A 19,457-nucleotide genomic window follows, 5' to 3' on the forward strand; every position below is an offset into this window, starting at 1 on the left:
CGAATAATCCGTCAAGAAAAAAAGCCGATATAACCTTGGCGGATTGTTCGATGCAAAATCAAAAGACTAAAGCACCCTTAACTCAAAAAATATCCGTTACGTTTTATGTATATTGCTTCTCCTTTACAAATTACTCAATTCTTGTTCTCAAATCTCCAAAGTGAATAAGTACAAGTGTCTGAAGTTGCACATCTTTGCTTTCTCCTAGTTCATGGTGGAATTCATCGCCATGAATATAAACATCCCCTCTCAGAGACAATCATGTACTTGAGGATCAATTGAGTATATAATCTTGTAAGGGATCTCATGTTTGCCCCTTTATGTATATTTTTTTAATCATTTATTCTTTACCTTTCTATATAGACATATCAAAGATTTAGTACTTGAGGATCACTCGCATTAAATGTAGAAGAATTTTCATGTGGTCAATGTGCGTAAATGATTTTGTGAGTATAACTACGCAATGTACATAGGAGTATATGCCAATTCACGAATACACTTGTAAGATATCAGAGTAAAGAATCATATCTGACAGAAAAGAGTTTTGAAGAATTTATTTTGCAGAAAAATCAATATCTTACTCCAAAATTTCGAGGGAATCATAACCTGACAAGGGGTTCAGTCAAGTAACAGCCATTTTGATTAGGTACTATGGTTTTACATATATTCTAGTAGTTTTACTAGTATATATCTTGGTATCTTATATTTACTAGACTGGATACCAAGATACAACTGCTGATCAAAAATAAAATCTAAACAATGAAATTAATCCTGATGAATGTTTGGAAAAAGTGAAGGACGTGTTTTCCTTTTCTCATAGGACAAATATTCCATTCCGACATGAAATTTAAATCTAATCTTCACCTCCAACACTAATTTCATTGAGTATTCATTTCGGTCTCAATTGCTGACGAATCATCATCTCAACCCAATAGATAAAATTCTACCAGAGCAAGAGATTTTATTCAAATGTCCTGGTTCTTGAGAAAAGATGTAAATTCTCATTTCAGTTTAGGACACCTTGAAATTAAGTAACCAACACTCATCCAAAGAGTAAATGACTACAACTAAAACCTACTATTTCAAATGATCTGCCCACAGCTAAAGGACAGCCCAGTGCACTGAACTCCCGCTATGGCGGGGTCCGGAGAAGGGCTCGACCACAAGGATTTATTGTATGCAGCCTTACCCTGCATTTCTGCAAGAGGCTGTTTTCACGGCTCGAACCCGTGACATCCTAGTCACATGGCAACAATTTTACCAGTTACACCAAGGCTCCCCTTCAACATCTGCCCACAGCTAGGGGGAAGAAAATATCTTCCTTGTTCCTGATCAGACTAACTTCATAATGCATATGAAGAGAACTCAATATTTAAGAGACACATCAGTGCAGGTTCTGTAACAGAAAGTTATCAAATTTGAAGCGGATTCGTTCAAGTGTACATTAAGCAGCTCCTTTTCAAAAAAAAAAAAAAAAAAAACACTAAAGACACTGAGCACATCACCACAATTGTTCATGGTGTTGTAGAGGCCATGGTATTAGTCTTCCTTGAGACAGTACACAGTAACCTAATAATCTTTTCCAATCATGCACATATCGCATTACATACAAAAACCAAGTCCAGTTTTTTGTTATATGACAAACTTGAAACTGCACAAAATGCGAAAGTTTGCAATGAGATAAATGTCACCATCATGTACAAAACAAGTCTCAACCATCTGCCATCTTCCCAGCTTCATCCAGGCTACAGAAGGTCATTCGACCTACTCTGCCAATATAGTGCATCCTTACACTGCTCGATGTCCTGATGAATCTTTTTGCCCAGTATTTCAAATACTTTGACATACCTTTCTGCCTCTCCTGCTCGGCTTTGCGCCTCTTGCAAGCGCCTTTCAGCCTTTTTGAGCCGTTTCTCTGCTGCTAAGACCTCCCCATTCCTTTCTACCAAGTCCTTTTTAGCTGCTTTAGTGACAAGCATTGTTGTCACCCTTAACTCCATTAGATTGGAAGATTTTTTCTTCACATCTTCCTCTTCGGATATCTCCTCAAGATACTGCTGCAGCCAAGAAACATCAAGCTTTGCATCTGCAGCATCAGAGACTACAGATTTCATATCTTGAATGGCAGAAAAATTAGCATCAATATCACTGGTTTTCAGCCGCCTGACAACATCACTAACCACCTCAAGAAGGGAAGCTTTGACGGTCGGTGATTTATACTGACAGTTGGCTGTAATGTCACCATACTTGCTAAAAATGGCAGCAAGTGTAGGAGCACTGCTCACTTTTACTTTATAGCCATGCACATCAACCAATTCACAGCATTCATCACCATCTTCAATAGGAGAACCTGGGGAAACCTTTCTAGGTGTTGTCAAGCTCATTGGATTTCCCTCTATCTCAGATTCTGAAACTTCAACTTTGATCCTTTTAATTTGGTGCATTCCTTTTAAATCACCTTGCATGGTCCTTAATATAGAAATACTTCATTCAGCTCCAATTCCATTAATTATTATGCAGAGGGGGTTAAATGCCATATAAATAACTTACTTTGTTGGACGAGGAGTCCGATCATCAGTTGCTTTCCCCTGCCAATTTTTCAAGCATAGACAGGTGTTATGAAATAAATTAAAAATGGGCTTTCGAATTTCTATTAAGGTATCTAACAGAGTAGTCAAAAGTGGAAAGTGCAGAAAAGCGCCAAAGTCAATTGGGGCTGTAAGAGCAATGCACAATTAAAATGTAGGTTTTAACGAAGATAAGCGCTACTGAAAACAGTGAAATATATACAAGTAATGCAAGAAGATGTACCTATAGACACAGACAATAAATATTTTGACAAAAGAATGAAAAAAAATAAAATAATTAAGCCATATATTTGAAGTAAAATGAAAATCATGTCAATCAAGTAAAAAACCATTATTTTTATTCAGATGACAAGATGTTTTAACTTTTTAGTGGCTAGATTTCTTATACTAAATTTCCAATTATCTTTTCCTAATCATTAAAAGTTTAGTCATAGCATTTTATTAACACTTAGTGTATAACTTTGTCAACTAAATTCATTGTCTAGCGTCGTGCTTTTAAAGACATAGTTCATCGATGAGAGGGGCACGCTCGCCGCTTGTCGCCTACCAAAGAGGGCTCCTTCTCGTCCCGATGTGGAAGAAGTGTATACACAGGGGCCTACAACCTCGACCTCAGTATGAAAAGAATCTACTATCTAGAAATCGACATTAGCGCCAATTAAGCGACGCGAAGCGCACAACCTAGGTGTCATCAAGTTTCAGGATTTAAGGGTGCCTTAATCGAGCCTTTAATAACATTGATATCTAAGGTCTGTACATCCCAAGGCAAAATGTCAAATAATGTTTGATACATTGGACATTAGCATTACTTGAGCTCAATATGTCTCAGAATGCGATGTACCCATGGAATGTCTATATCTATTTTCTAAACGTGCGTAAATAATCTAAGAGCTTTTAAACTCTAAATTCTCACTACAAATATCAAAGGTTGTCTCAAACTCTAATTTAAAGCATGGGAGTATACGAAATCGTAAACTAATGTGGACTAGCAGCAAACTCTGCCCTGACTTGAATTTTCTCCTTTATCTTAAGAGAACATCAAAGATTGTTTGTTGAAGCATTCTGTCAATCATAGTAAAGCCACGTACGACTATGTTGTGTTAACTCAAGTTAAAACCAAGATAACCATAACTAGACCCCTTCATTAGATGCTTGAACTGAATAGGAAAGCAAGCTGATTGACACCTACAAATTGAACTTCCACAGTTTAATTTTCTCTCTTTATCCTTAGAGAACCTCAAAGACTATTTGCTGAAGCATTAAAGACACGCACAATTAGATTGTCTTAACTCTAGTTTAAGTCAAAGGATGAATATAAAAAGACCTATCCATAAGATTAGATGGGAATGAATCGGAAAGTAAGCTAATTAATACTTACAAATTGAACTGCCACAGTTAAATAGTTGAGTGCAGTGGTGGAACAAGTTTTTACTAAAAACAGCCACTGATTGCTTATTCCATAACTCTTAAGAATCCCATGAGCAGACCGTCTATTGCAACAGTGACACAAGGACGGCTTTTTCTGCCCCTCTCAACATTATATGAAGACACTTTTCTGCCTCTCTGTCAACGTTAAATAACTTTTTCTGCCTCTCCCTCGACATTATATAAAGGCAACTTTTCTGCCTCTTTTCCGTGAAATTTGTCATAACACTATAACCTAACATTATCCAGTAGCAAATGAGAACTGTCGCTGATTTTTTTAATCTCTACATTTTTACTTGAACTCAAAGATTAAAGATAATTACTTTAATAATCCTATAGCATGAAGAGAACTACAAAATGAGGGACAATAATTTGAATCGGAATTTATGAACGATAGTCTTATCAGATAGGAAAATGCTAGTGCATTTGACAGCTAGGGCGGTCTTCCCGTGATTTCACTGATTTCACTAAAGGGGGAAAAGTTGGATGTTATTCCAAAATACAGGGTTAAAGAAATTGCAGGAAAATCTCGTTGGGTTTGGACGGTCAAAGGAGAAGCCTTGTTATGGAAACATGTTAATGCATTTGAAGGTATGACAACTTCCCCAAAGAGGTAAATGGATTTTAGCGAAAATAAAATAATTGTTGAATCGCACCTCAGCAACATGACATTGCCTTCACCCTTACTAGGAATGAAAAGGCACATAGACTAATGATGGAAATGCAGTAGAGAACAATAATAGCACTACTGACCAACCATAAGAAGGTATTACGTGGATAATGATCCAGGAATCATCTAGATGGAACGTTATTTGGGGATCTGGCAGCCAAGAGGGAAGAGGTGTGAAAAGTTGTACATCCTTTCATATCTCTTTGCTGTCATACACGGCAGCACAATACAGCACCTTGGTCAAGTTAACGTATATGACAAGCATTCAATGCTCCTTGGATCTTCATTAGCGGTCATTCACAAATGGACCATATATCTGCTTTAATGATAATCGGCTAGGGAGAAATTAAGGAAATATGGACAATGGGTGTCTTCTGGGATCACTTATTGAGTAAAGGACATTACTATAGTGGAAATTGTAAGAAAATACAAGAGGAAACACAACTTAGTCATGACAGTATGCAGTGTAATGTTTGATAGGAGTCTTTTTAGTCTGTTTTGAGATGTGTATGTGAGTCGAAATTGTAGAGAATCTCTGAATCTAGAGAATCCCAAGTTATTGAATATCTGTGATAACCCAAATCGAGTATTAGATTAAGTGGGTCCAAATGGAGTGAAATGGATAGTGAGGATCCATATAGCCAACTTAAAATTGAAGCACAGTTGTTGTTATTGTAGTTGTAGAGAAAACATGGACGGCTGAGATGAAGCAGAGCATGAGCTTGAAAGCTCAACAGAGAAACAGAAAGAGATGAGTGTCATTATAATCTTTTCTCCCCGGGATCTAAGAGTTTGATCAATAGTGTGATTTGTAGTATATAAAGAACCTTCTGCCTATTTTGGTTTCGAGTTTGCTATATATTCACAAAAGAAAGGCTAAAGAAAACGGCAGAACCATGAACGACTTTTCTCAAGACCCAAGTATGGTAAAAGAATAAGAATGAGGCCTAGGAAGTTGGAGATTTAAATTACTATTGATCACCAATAAAAGATAACTGCCATTGATAAAATGTAACTCAAGACAGAAGTTATCTCAGAAGCCTAGCAGGCCTTTGCTGACCTCCAACCAAGAAAACACACAAACTTTTGCACCAAGAGAATTGCACTCCATCAATGACACATAATAAATTCAGTTATGCGCTTATACCACCAGAGAAACAAAAGGTATTGTGTAAAAGGAGATGCGGTAACTACAACTAGGTAAGCTTTGCAGTATAAACATAAAAATGTTGCATGTTCCAATCAAATTCTTCCAACGTGACAAAAAAAGAGAGGAAATTTTATTAATTAAATAAAACGTCTTCAATCAACTTATCTTATACACAATTTGATGATGAAATATGAAAACAATAAAAAATAAATAGAGTAATGTAATCTTAGAAAGAGATCTGAACAAAAATATGTGTAGCTCACAGGCAGAAATCTTCCACAAAAGTACTCTCACCTTCTTCTTTTTCCTTAAATGACGATATGAATCAATCACGCAACCAAGGCGCCTGCACATTAACAACTTATGTTATCAACCACTAAATTGTTTCACACATATTTGAGAAAGCAAGAGTTGTGAAGAATATAATGTGAAAGTTTTGAACTTCAAAATGCAACATAGTATCTTATCCTAGTTCATAAGATAAAATAGTACTCCTATCGACTGTATTTTTGCATTATTACAGTGTGTCCCAGTAGTTGGTCTAGTCCTTCTGATTCATTAGAAAGAATTTAATGGAAATCTGCACCTCTGTACAAATAACATGGAATGCAATCAGTAAACACATTTCCTTTTCAAAAAAAGTTCATTCACATTTCCTTTTCAAAAATTCACATTCTACCTTTACTGGGGTTTATTTCAGAAGTTTATTAATACTTCAAAATGGATAACAGAAAAACTTCGCCACAAACATAACATTATTCTGTTGTTTATTATTCACATACAGCAACTTATCAAATATATACTAAAGCAGTGCTCGACTTTTAGCTTCTTTCCTTTTAGCATGTACATTCAGAATAAATTCTAAAAAAGCCTTATATCTTGTTTAAATCCCAAATATACTAGAAAGAAATTGCCTATCCACAAAAAACTAGAAAGACACTGTTATTATCTGGAACTTCTCTCGATAAGCTTAATTATCTGGAAAACGAAGTAACCAACCTTTCAGGTTTTTTGTTTTCTTACAAAATTAGGAAGGGTGTATGTCAGTAATTCTGTAATTAAATTAAAGAAGGCACGAGGCAAAAAAGAAGGTTTCATTTTTAAGGGAAAAAGAAGTAAGGAAAGATCTCATTCTGTTGAAAGGGCAGAGACAAAAAAAAGATTTTAACGTGATTCTATTAAGTAAATGGCTGAAGGCTCTATTATAACAGGTTGGACATTTAAGGGCATCACTTTTAGCTCCGAAGCTTGCTAGGATACTTTCAGTGATGGATGCATTACTTAAGAATCCACCTTCGCAAGAAGATTTGAACACGGTTTATGGTTGGACACAACCATCACTATTCTGATGCATTCAATTAACATTTAACATATAACATACACTTCCAACCAAGGGTGAAGATAGATGTGTAGGGGTAGCTTACCTGAAAATGAGGACACCAATAGCACAGCAAGAGAAGAAAACTAGTGAAATAGGGAAAGGAAGGCAAATGTATAAAGTATGGACATCCAACCTATCGAGAAGTTTTGCTAAAGAAAAAAAAAGGAAGAAAGGAAAATAAAAGGATGTGACATTTTCAGTCAGAAGTTGTTACAATATGCTGATTAAGCAGTCAAGACACAGGGTTGATAATTGGCCATGGAAGATGATATGGAAGACAAAAGCTCCAGCCAAGGTGGCATGCTTTGGTTGGATAGCAACTTGGGAAGCATGTTTGACACAAGACAATTTGCAAAAAAGAGGATTTAATCTTAGCAATAGATGCTATTTGTGTGAAGGAGATCAAGAATCAGTGAATCATATTAAGCTTCATTGTAGAATTGCTAGACAATGTTGGGATTTATTCTTGAACATATGTGGAATTTCTTGGGTGATGCCACCGACTGTTAGGAGCTTGTTGGAAGAGTGGCATAGTCAAAGAGTACCTAGAAGACTGAAGCAAATATGGAGAACCATCCCATTATGCATCTTCTGGACTTTATGGCTGGAAAGGAACCAGGCTTGTTTTGAAGGACATAGGGAGCACGTTTTTAGAATTAGAAACAAATGTATTCACAACTTGTTTTATTGGTGTAAAAGCAGTGTATCAACAGAACATCAAAAGTTTTTAGAGTTTCTGGATTTACTTGGAAGCTTATAGGATACGACTGTTTTGGGATGTTTTCTGTACCTTTTTGTACCATCTTGGTACCTTATGAATAAAACTTTTACCTTACCAAAAAAAAAAAAAGGATGTGACATTTTCACTGAGAGACTTGCAGGTAAATCCATGTTTTCAGTGAGAGACTTCCAGGGAAATCCATGTCTATGCGAGACAACTACAATAAAATTGGATTGTTGAATTTAGATTCAATGTACTGAGAGGAAAGTGAAAGGGCGCCAAGAAGTACAGGAAAAGCTAAATGAAGGTGGTTCACTCTAGTATCTATAGCTATCCAGCACGTAACAATGATCTAAGTTTTAACTCTGACGCTAATATTTCAGTCTCTGTCAGACATAGTTGTAACCAATGAGATGCCAACTGTAAAAGTTGCACCCTCAATTCTCACTATTGTAATCTCGAGACAATAGGGACAAAATGTTTCCCTGTGTCAACTTTACAAGCAGCATTCTAAATCATCATAATGACTTTCCATGAATGAATAAGTTGGGTGAAGGAAGCTTACATGTCAAACGAATCACTGGGACCAGAAACAATCTCTCGCCTCTGAAATACATCCACCAATAAGTTATGCAATTAAAGACAAGTGCAGAACAGACGAATAGAGAAGAGAAGGGAAAAGAAAAGACTGGTAGGAACCCACAGGATCTGAAGCATTGTCCTCTACAAGCAGTTCCCAGCGTTCGCTTGTAAGATCTAGCGTTTCTTCATCACCATCATCATAGATCACCTTACAATACCATGAGAAAAAACATAAATGATAAAACATTACCGACACACAAGAAGCTGCTCGTCAAATTAACACCAAATTAGATACAGAAAATAATTCTGCCTGTGAAAATGTATACTGACACCCAGCCTATTAACATATGAGGAGCATCAACCAGCTGAAGACCAAGGGAGTATGATTACATATAGCAGTTGACGTCAGTTAATATACAAGATAAATAATGTCTTATTAAAACATACTAAATCTTTACCATATGCTTCTTCTCTGAACGGTCAAACAAGGCGATACGTCCTTCATAGAACCTACAGAATATGAATTCTATGTAATGTAACATTTGAACTAAAGAATATACTACATTAGAACGAAACAAAATAATATGTCAAAGTAAATAGAGGATAAAAAGGAAGCAGCTAATTGCTCAAAAGTCTGCCTCTACAGACCTAACAATTTTTTCTGAAAAATGAATCATAAAAATTCTACCAACTCTTTAATTAAATGTCCTTTGCACAATGATACTACCATATCTCTAAAGACGCAATTACTGAACCAAGCGCCAACAAGATACATTTGCTTAGCATCTTAAAGTTGTCATATTACTCGATAAGAAAGGCTTCTATAGGTTGAAACACATATTCCCGTACTGAAAACCTTTTTCTTTTCAGTTGGGTTTGGTGAGTTTTTTTCTTCTTTTTTTTTTTTTTGAGGGGGGCGGGGAGGGAGGAGGGGGGTAAGCATCCAATTTTCTGTTTAAAACAAAAAGAATCAGCTTCACCATTATTTTACTCAAATATAACCGGTTAGACCTCCAACCGCACCCAAGGGTGTGACCTAGTGGTTACCGAAGTGGGTTTAGAACCATGAGGTCTCGGGTTCAAATCCGAGCGGAGGCAAAAACACTAGGTGATTTCTTCCCATCCAAGCGTTGGTAGAAAAGGTTATCCAGTACCTGTGCTAGTGGGCTTTTAGTCGTACATTGTTAATATGCAGGTGGGTACCAGGCTCCCCTTCTCTAAAACAAGTCAACTCAGAATTTCATGCCAGGAGTTTAGATGCTCACAAGTCCTTATGAGTTATGATGGCTGGACTATAACAAGTACTTTTATTTAATTTTTACAACAAGAAACTTTAATAATACAATTGCCCATACTAATCCATCTTCTCTGCCCCGTCCAGCTAATTAGCCGTTCGATGTAGTCACTATTTCCTTCATGATTCAAACAGATCCCAGTATTTCTTTATGCATTCTAGACAACTATTTCTTATCATTAACATTCAAAATAATTTTACCTACCTTCTGCACATAACACCATAATTGAGGCTGATTCTTAAATATTAGTCATATTCAGAATATTATGACAGAGTGATTCATTCAGAGCTTGTTCAAATGAAAAACTTTGTACTCACTCAGTGAAAGAGCACTTAAACATTAAAAGCTTTTAACAGGAATCGCAGAAGCTAGACTGCATAATAATTAATTCAGTGAAATCACATACCTTTGATCCAGTGGCCACCAAACCCTTATTCTGCAGCCAATCAGCTCCTCACCGTGCTCTCTGACAACCTTATCCGCAGAATCCTGAGAAGATTATAGAGAGGCTTATAAATCTTGAAAGCAAACAACACTAATCAATGCAGAGATGAGCTGGAAGGATGGACATTATGCACTTCAAATTTCTAATTGGTCAAGTCTTTTCTCTTCAGTTACAAAGGAAAACTAGATTTTTTTTTATAAGTACAATGGAAAACTAGTTTCAGCACATAAATAACCTCGTTAACTGTTAACATTCCCTTTAGTAATCACTTATTGAAGGTTGTCTAATATCATTAACCATAAGCCAGCTCTAATAAGTGATAATAAATGTTTACCTCTTGTGATGGCAAATTCTTCCTTTTACGTTGTTCTTTAGAGGCTTTCGGTAAGGTCCTTTTCTTGGTTATTGAAAGAGAATCCAATGCCTGCACAACATAATAAATCCAAGACTAAAGGGGTAGAACAAATAGTTTATTTAAATCCACATAACTTCCAAATTGAGAACATTCACTTTAGTAATCACTTATTCGAGGTTGTTTAATATCATTAACTATATGTCAGGTCTAATTGATGGTGATAATAAATGTTTACCTCTTCTTGTGATGGCGAGTTCTTCCTTTTATGTTGTTCTTTAGAGGTTTTGGAAAAGTTGTTTTCTTTGGTGATTGAGAGAGAACCCAATGCCTGCACAACTCAATTTATGTACATAGTAAGTCCAAAATTGAGAGGTAGAACAAATACTTTACTTGAATCCACATAACTTCCAAGACAAGAACATTCACTTTAGTAATCACTTATTGAAGGTTGTCTAATACCATTAACTATAAAAGCCAGCTCTAATTAAGGATAACAAATGTTTACCTCTTCTTGTGATGATGAGTTCTCCTTCTTACGTTGACCTTCAGAGGTATTGGCAAAGTTGCTCTTGTTGGTGATCGAGAGAGAAGCCAATGCCTGCAAAACTCAATTTATGTATTAATAAGTCAAGAACTAAGGGGCACAACAAATACCTTACCAAAATTCACATAACTTTCAAATCATATTCAGCGAATTGAAGCTAACTGTTTATATTTACTACCTCAATCCCTGATTCTTTAACTGATGACCGCTGTCTTCTATCACGATAGCTGGCAGGTAAATTTTTCTTGTCACCTTTTTCATGTTTCTTTTCTAATGCCTCCAAGACAACAAACTCTTCTAAAGCAATCAATTTAGGTTGTGAGACTTTCTTCTTTGTTAAAACTCCGGGTAAATTTCTTGCTGAAATTGATGAAATTTGTGCACCATTATTCTGACCTATTATGTCATTTTGCTCCTTTTGGCGTCTTCTTATAGTCATTTTCGGAGTCTTCTCCACACCAGATGACAAGTACAATTCATCGGAGACAGCACATTTAGGTGAACAGCTACTTCTCTTTTTAGTATCTTTCCCATAATCCTTCCAGCGAATACAGGCTTTTGATCTCCTTTCTCCACTTAACCAAACATGATCATATCCTTCCTCTGGCTTCTTCAAAAAATTAGGTTTCCAACCTCTTTTCCTTGAAGCTTGAGTAGCTTCTGAATCTAGATCTTTTTCGGGTGCATGTATGAAACCTAAGTTTTCAGGTCGAGAATTGGTCATTGAATCTGTATTTTTCTGCTGCTTTGTTGCATCTCCACATTGTGATCCTTTCAAAGATGTATCCATCTCTGGAACGACGACATCTTCCTTATGCTCAGGGTCATATTTCCCCAGCAAGTCAGATGGTTGATCTAAGAATGGAGTAACTTTCTCAGGTGCACCATGTGGTGCAAGCTCGTTAGAGTCGTCATTTGTAGGTGACTTGGAAGATCCAGGTATGGATGGACCAACTTTGCTATCATAACCAGCTCCGCGGGTAAGCTCTTTTGAGTCATTATTGACCGGTGCCTTCAAGGAATCCTCTGCAGATCGCTCAAATAAGACAACAGTGTCATCAGCTGAAATAACTTTAGAGTCAGCATCTGGAAGACACTTGGAAGTTTCTTCCGTGGATGGACAGGCATCGTCAAAGCAAGCAGCTTTATGATAACGCTCTTCAGGACCATTTTCCACTTGTGATTTTGATGCTCCATCCACAAATTGATCAATTTCTCCTGGCCTAGAACTAGGGAGAGACTTTTTACCATTCTGACAAGGGCAAAGCGAAGGAACCATTCACATCATTAGTATAAATCCAGAACAAATAACCAAACATGATTTCATCAATACCACATATTTTAACTGAACAATCCTATCAGATAGACCTACCGTAGTTTTACTTTTAGTTGCCTCTCTCCATATCAATTCAACAACTTCAGAATGATCATCAATGGCAATGCTCAAGGACCTCAGTGCTTCTGGAAGATATGGACAAAGTTTGACAGCACTTATTTGAAGAACACTCTCTCCTAGCATATAGGAGCGAGGTGAAACATTCTGAACCAAAAGACAACTTCATTAAAAATTCAATAAGAAAGATGCATCAAAGATAAATGAATGGAGTTGTAGAGGAGAAGCAATACCTGGTTTTCCTTCTTAACACTACTTATCAGGATGTTCAGAAGCTCCATTGAAATTTCATCACTCTCTTTTATCATCATGCTCATTATTTCCTCGATGTCCATGAATACATGATCAGGGTGGTCCGGCCTTAAAATGGGGCAAGATATAAAAACCCATTGTCAGCCATTTCCAGAAAAAAGAATGGCATGAGGAACAGGTAGTCTTTGAACTTCATAAATAATCTGGTAGTTTTTGACATGCTATGTACCTTAGCATATAAGTTCATTTATACTGTATCCAATATATGAAGATACAACAGCGAATTCGCATGCATGCTAGAACTCTGTTATACACTCCCTCCTTCCCATTTGTGATAACAGTGTTTGATTGGTACAAAATATATATTCAAACATGACTTATCATTAATTAGTGACCCTGAGAAAGAAATATCCAATTACTCCCTCCGTCCCAATTCATCCCCTCTTCCTTTAGACAAATTATGAACGAATAACATAATTGGAGATCAAACCTTATGCTATTCAGAAAATGTTGAAACATCTGAACCACCAATGCGTCTAACTCGAGATCCAACATCAGAATGCATGTTCGGTACTTCGCAAGAACTTCGATAATTGAAACAGCCTTTGAATAACCACAACCATCAATGCAAGACAATTTCTCAAATGCCAATACTGAAAGCTCAAAAAATTCCTGTCCGGCAATCGCGCAAGAAACAAAACTGAGAATCTAAATACTATTCATGCATCCAACTAACCAAGTAAATCATAGGTGCATAACTATTACAGAATCTGAACCATCAGTTAAAAGAAAAACAGCTTAGTTAGAAAAGAGAATGGCAACAAGTCTGACTTTATATTGAAGCAAAGGCTGTAAGAGTTGTATTTGCCTTAATTATGTGATCCTCATAAGGTTGATCTGGAGCTGTAATTCTCATGATCTCACCGATGCAAGATGCAACTGACACCTTCACATCTATGTCAGGATGCCGTAGAAGTCCATCTGCAGCTAGTGCTTCCCTTGCAGGTTGAAACGCATCTCGCGCCGATGCAGGTGGAACTTGCTCCACCATTGACAGAAGATGCTCTAAATTCTGAAAATTACCAAAACCAAATGGTGAACCACATCAATTACAATGGAAAGGCTTTTCTGTATAACAGATGAAGTCTAAAGCATGAGATTTTGCAGAAAATAAAGAAACAAATAAAGTTCCACACTACATCACAAGGTCAAGCATATCTCTCTCGCTCTATAGTTTTACGTGCTTTTACCATCTGGAAGCTTGATTTTGTCCTTTACACAACAGTAAGTATAAGACCATATAATAGATTACACTGCCAGGAAAAGTGAAAAAGCAATGCCAAATGAAAATCCTACTCTGTGATAAATAAATTAATATAAGCACAAGATAAAAGCTTGGCCAAGTTCCTTAACATTAAAAAAGATTCAAAATGGATCATGTTGTATCGCAAAATAAACCTTCTTCGCTAATTTTATGCGAGGAACATGTTGATTACTGTAGATATCCTAGGTCCAGCTGCTATGTTAAACAAACAACGAAGAGTTAGAAACTTAAGAATCGTTAAACATAATATAATATTTATTGAAGGATAAGGTATCACATTTGTCTCCTGTTCAAGCCTAAAAACTTCCTTAGGGTGAACACCTAACCCCACTATCCCAAATCTACACAAGGCAACATGCGATTCAAGCTTACAAGTGAAAGAATGTTCTTGTACTATTTTGAATAGCCAAGTTGACAACTTTTCTGGCTTTGTCCTGTCTCACCACAAAGTTCAAGCATAGATTATTAGGTGTTTAGAGATCTCAAAGCCTTCTAATGAGTTCATACACATCTGATCCCATACACCTTTGGTTTTCATCCAAAGCAACAAATAATTCAGGGATACCATAAGATAATTCAAAGATTTTGTTAAACACTGCTGCAATTCCACTTAACTTTTGCTCAAGGAGGAGATATACCCACACGAGGTGGACCATGCCAAGGAGAATCGAGGAAGTCCTAGCTTGTTGGAACAGAGATGGTAACCTTTCAAGACACAAAGAGAGATGGAAGATTGTCCCAGCTTGCATCTGGTGGACAATCTGGAAAGAGAGAAACCAGAGATGTTTGAAGATAACAGAAGTTCCATTCAGAAGCTGAAGATGAATTGTCTAGTCCTATTTTATTTTGGTGTAAACAGGAGTACTTACAAGAAGCTGAGTCTATTTATGAGATTTTAGATTATTTATGATAGTTTAAGACTTAGGAACTCAGGCTTCAACTCTCCTTGTAATTATATAGGACCACACTGCTTTGTGTAATCTCAATTTATTATATATTACCTTCTCAAAAAAAAAAAAAAATACCCACATGAGGCAGGGAAAATTAGAGCTAAAGGTGTGAAGCACAAACTCGTCCCAGAGCTGAGATGCAGTCACAAAACTTAAACTGTTTACACCTTGTTATCACATGACGACTTCATGGACGTGGTCTTCACCAAGCAATCATATAATTCCTACAACAATTCCTACAAAATCAATCAATTATGTCTCAATCCCAAACTAGAAGGGGTCAGCTATACACGAATCCTATGTATCCAATCTGCTCTTCACGCCCTATTCAGAAACTCATTGGATGTCAACCTACCACATCGCTCCATCTTTATCCAGACTTTGAACCGCCACTATTGCTTTGCAAAGCAAACATAAAAAAGGAGCTTTTAATTCTTCGAATATCTTTAAAAAGAAATATATCTCTTATTAGGAGATGATCTTTCGCTAGGAGGCTTAACAGAATCTTCACCCGATGTAAACCATCCTCCTCGCCTCCCCCCTCCCCCAGCCCCCCTCCCTAAGATTCCAACTGCTTCAATCAATGACTCATAGAGTAAACCATTACCAATCGCCACTACATACACAGAAAAGGATCATTTAATCCTAGGATTAACTAACAATTTTTTACCCGAAACAAATTTCAGATCATTTTAGGAAGTCGGTAATAAAAAAATTAAACAAGTTACTATCTCATGACCTTTTATTAACAAAACAGCAGCGTTGAAGAAACATACATTTGCATAGAAGCATCATTTAAGAAAACGCAAAAGCTCTGATCTTGGTGGGAATAAAATTGCAAAAAAAAAAACACAAAAAAAAACAGTGCCATTTGAAAAGAAAAGGGTCTCACATCAAGTTTCTCCAGAAGCTCCTCTTTAGAAGAAGGGAGCTGCTGAAGCAGCTCATTCCCAGCTTCAACAAGTCTTTTGTTGCGTTCCTCTTCAGAAAGAGAAGCAAGAGATAAGGCACCCATTCCGTTTTCTCACAGCACATACAGAACAAGAAGAGCACTGCAATTTTGAAACCCAAACGAAATCAACAGAGAGCAAAGGCAAAAACGGAAGTGCAATAGAACCCCAAAAGGTGACGCCAGTACTAAGGACAAGTAGGAGAAAGAGACAGAGAGAAAACAGGGTTATATGAAAAATGGAAGGCATGCAGCAGAGGCGGAGCACATCTGTCAATGAGTCTTTCAAAACCCACTTACTACATCAGCACCGTTTCAAAAACAAAATTAACTTTTTGTGCTGTTGAGAAGATGTAAAACAAATTCAACGTGTGTGTGAGTAGGACTGAGGTTGTCTTAACCGCATAGATTTTCCTGGTTTGCCCTCTTAAAAAGTTGGGTTTCATCGAAATTTTGCTCCCGAGGGTATAGTAAATACTGAGCTTAGATTACAGTAATCTGTACATCTTCTCACTTCTCCTCTGCCCCTTTGGTTGTTTAATTTCATTTTCCTCCCTAATTTTCCTGGCGCTTCTGCTATGAACAAATACAGCCACAACCAAATATCAAAAAGAATTACTATAGGTAAGATGATAATAAATAAGAATAACAATAATAATTAGAAGCTATCAGTCCTAGATTTTATTCCTTTTTGTTAATGTATTCTAAATGTCTTAGTGAAACTGCAAGTAATGTTCAAGCTAGCAATTACTATCAACTTTAGGACTTATAGGAGGAGTAATCAAAGAAGAAAATTAGATTCTATTCTGTACTCTTTCTCTGAATATCAGAAATACAGATACCGGTTCTTGCATATGGATTTAGTACTGGAAATTTGGAATGCAGTGGTTGTCCATGTCATCGAAACCATTACTCCATTTGAAATAAAATAATATGTGAGTAAAATGAGAAAAAGAACAAAAAAAAACATACTTACTAAGGACTCGTTTGGTACGAGGGATAAGTAATAATTAATCCCATGACTAAATTTAAGAGTTTATTCCATGTTTGCTTGGTAGAAAAGTGCGGTATAATTAATCCCGGAATTAGTTATCTCAGGATTATAGTGTTTTTTATTCCCATGAAAAGGTGAAATAACTAATTCCGGGACAACTTATCCCGGAATAATTTACAACCAAACGACCCCTAAAGTTATTCCATAGAGAAAAATGAGTAAACCAATTCTGTTGCCACCTGGAACATAGGAGGACTCCACTAATTAAAAGGTCTAAAAAGGTTACGGAACAGAGCCTCGGGTCCTGTTCAGAGACAATTTTAGGGAGGCGGGTCAAAAACAAAACCACTGCTTAAAGTTTAATTCACAAAATTATTTTTAAAATACATACACATATAGTACTATAAACTTACTGATAGAGGTCGCAAAATATTTCACTCACCAATATATATATATATATATATATATATATACATCAGTTGCCTTCTTGTAAACAATGTTTCCACGAACAGGTGGAAAGACCAATCAATGAATCAATTTCTCGACAAACTATTTTTGAGGCATTCACCAGCTTTTCAGCCTCTCCAATTCGTTGAGGTGCCAGCCTGTGTTCCCTCTGGAGGTTATCCGCTTAATGATCGTGTTGTTATCTTCCCATGCTTCATAGAAATAGAAGACATTTCGTCAAACTTGTGGCAGCCTCTGCATCTAAGATCTCTTCTATTACTCTAAGCTCAGAGACAATGGGCTTTAGGGTCATACTGTTGTAGACACTCATCACACTGTGACATATGACCTTGATCAAGGAAGCTCTCGTGGATTAGGACTTTAATGGACAGTTTGCTGTAGAACCAAATGTAGGAGTAACTTGTAAAGATGGCCTCAGACACAGGTGCAGTGCCGGCCTTAATCGTGTAGCGACAGCGTTTAGACATGGCATGTTCGGAGAGTCCCTGGCATATCAATGGCTCTGCAGATCAGCAGATTATTAGAAATAATTAGTCCCGAGATATAATATCCTATACTGAAATATGAAGGTAGCTTTACAAGTAAATAGGTTAGAACTATCCTCTTTATATCAGTCAATTACCTGCTTTGTACCGAAGGGGGAGCCTTGGCGTAACTGGTAAAGTTGCCGCCATGTGGCCAGGAGGTCACGGGTTCAGGCCGTGGAAACAGCCTTTTGCATAAATGCAAGGTAAGGCTGCGTACAATAGACCCTTGTGGTCCGGCCCTTTACCGGACCCCGCGCATAGCGGGAGCTTAGTGCATCGGGCTGCCCTACCTGGTTTGTCCAATCTAGCATATACAAAGGAATAGAAAAAGAAAGGTAGGTAACTCTTAAATTTGACATCCCTGAGGTAATGATGTAAATTCTTTATAGCCTCTATTTAGCACAATACTGAGAGTAAAATCCACTCTTATGCCAATATTGATCACAATTCCTATACTTTTCAGCATCACAAATCTTTGTCCTGCAAAGACAATCAAGAAAACCTTAAAGCTGAAAAACTTTAACCTTCTCTACAAAAGGCAAACTTGTACATATGAGAGTTCAACAAAGCCCAGTGTAGAAACTCACATAGAACACCAGACTCCAGATCACTTCTTCTTTAAATGCAGAGCAAAAAAGAAGGGAGCGTTTCCTGAAGTTAGACAAAGAAAGTCAATGGAAGATAAGAAGGTCATGAACAAGTCACTTTAGATAATTGATAATAGCTCGCTGTTTGTGTATGGTCATGGCATCATGCAATATTTATCATTTCAATTACATTAAAATCAAGGCCAATTCATCGATCTTCATGAGCATCACTACAAGGATAAATTGTCTAGACCAGAACTATTTCACCTGCATATGCCATTGCATCCGTACAATGTTTTAATTTCAGTGGTAATAACAAGTAACGGGGCAGATACTCAAAAGATCTCAAACATTACGCCTTTACTCAAAAGCACTCAAACATTACACCTAGCCTAAACTAAGGCTCGAATATGAGAGTTAAGGGGAAAGACGGATGAGCTTGACTAAGAGTGCAGAAACCTCAAATGATTTAGCGCTCAGACGAGCAAACATAATCTTAAGAATATACATACAGAAAGGAGGGCTAGACATTACCATCAAACAAGAATCAGACAGAGCAAACGTTTCCCCGCGTCTTTAATTGGAGGGCCACATAGAAGTTTTTGAGATACCTACTTATCAAGATTCAAGATCGGTAACGGGTTCACCTATTGAAGGATGCTATTGTAAAAGACAACTAAAGTATGTGTACATAGTACATACCGAATAAGAAGATGTTTGATCTTTGACGAATGTGATAAGAAAGAGAAGTGGAGAACCATATACACATTCGTCCAATTTAAACTGTCTCCTAAAAAAATTCATGAGACATCAATAAAATTACCTAAAGTATGAAATCTGCAACAAAAGTACTCCTT

At 36.9% G+C, this 19,457-nt stretch overlaps 1 protein-coding gene across 4 annotated transcripts; it reads right to left on the reverse strand.

The window, feature by feature from the left end:
- On the reverse strand, window positions 1,391–16,930 carry LOC109223868. 4 transcript variants are annotated; one of them, XM_019388337.1, is made up of 17 exons: window positions 16,867–16,930; window positions 15,968–16,127; window positions 13,670–13,873; window positions 13,292–13,473; window positions 12,783–12,909; window positions 12,529–12,696; window positions 11,335–12,408; window positions 11,118–11,210; window positions 10,848–10,940; window positions 10,592–10,681; window positions 10,219–10,301; window positions 8,976–9,027; window positions 8,639–8,725; window positions 8,501–8,541; window positions 6,128–6,179; window positions 2,551–2,588; window positions 1,391–2,469 (listed from the first exon to the last, which is right to left on the reverse strand). In XM_019388337.1, exons 2-17 carry the CDS (start codon window positions 16,088–16,090, stop codon window positions 1,746–1,748), a joined length of 3,231 nt encoding a protein of 1,076 aa, XP_019243882.1. In that variant the 5' UTR covers window positions 16,091–16,127; window positions 16,867–16,930; the 3' UTR covers window positions 1,391–1,745. The 4 variants fall into 4 exon arrangements, with proteins under 4 accessions (XP_019243882.1, XP_019243879.1, XP_019243881.1 ...); XM_019388334.1 differs by lacking the exon at window positions 16,867–16,930 and adding an exon at window positions 16,426–16,856; XM_019388336.1 differs by lacking the exon at window positions 16,867–16,930 and adding an exon at window positions 16,394–16,856.

This window comes from Nicotiana attenuata, chromosome 3 (genome assembly GCF_001879085.1).
Source record: "Nicotiana attenuata strain UT chromosome 3, NIATTr2, whole genome shotgun sequence".
NCBI lineage: Eukaryota > Viridiplantae > Streptophyta > Magnoliopsida > Solanales > Solanaceae > Nicotiana > Nicotiana attenuata.

Coding starts and splice junctions, on each gene's coding strand:
- LOC109223868 (XM_019388337.1), bottom strand. CDS start 16,090: ATGGGTGCCTTATCTCTTGCTTCTCTTTCTGAAGAGGAACGCAACAAA. Junction 9,028..10,218: donor TGGTGGCCACTGGATCAAAG/GTATGTGATTTC, acceptor CATATTCTGTAG/GTTCTATGAAGGACGTATCG. Junction 6,180..8,500: donor CCCAGTGATTCGTTTGACAT/GTAAGCTTCCTT, acceptor GTTAATGTGCAG/GCGCCTTGGTTGCGTGATTG.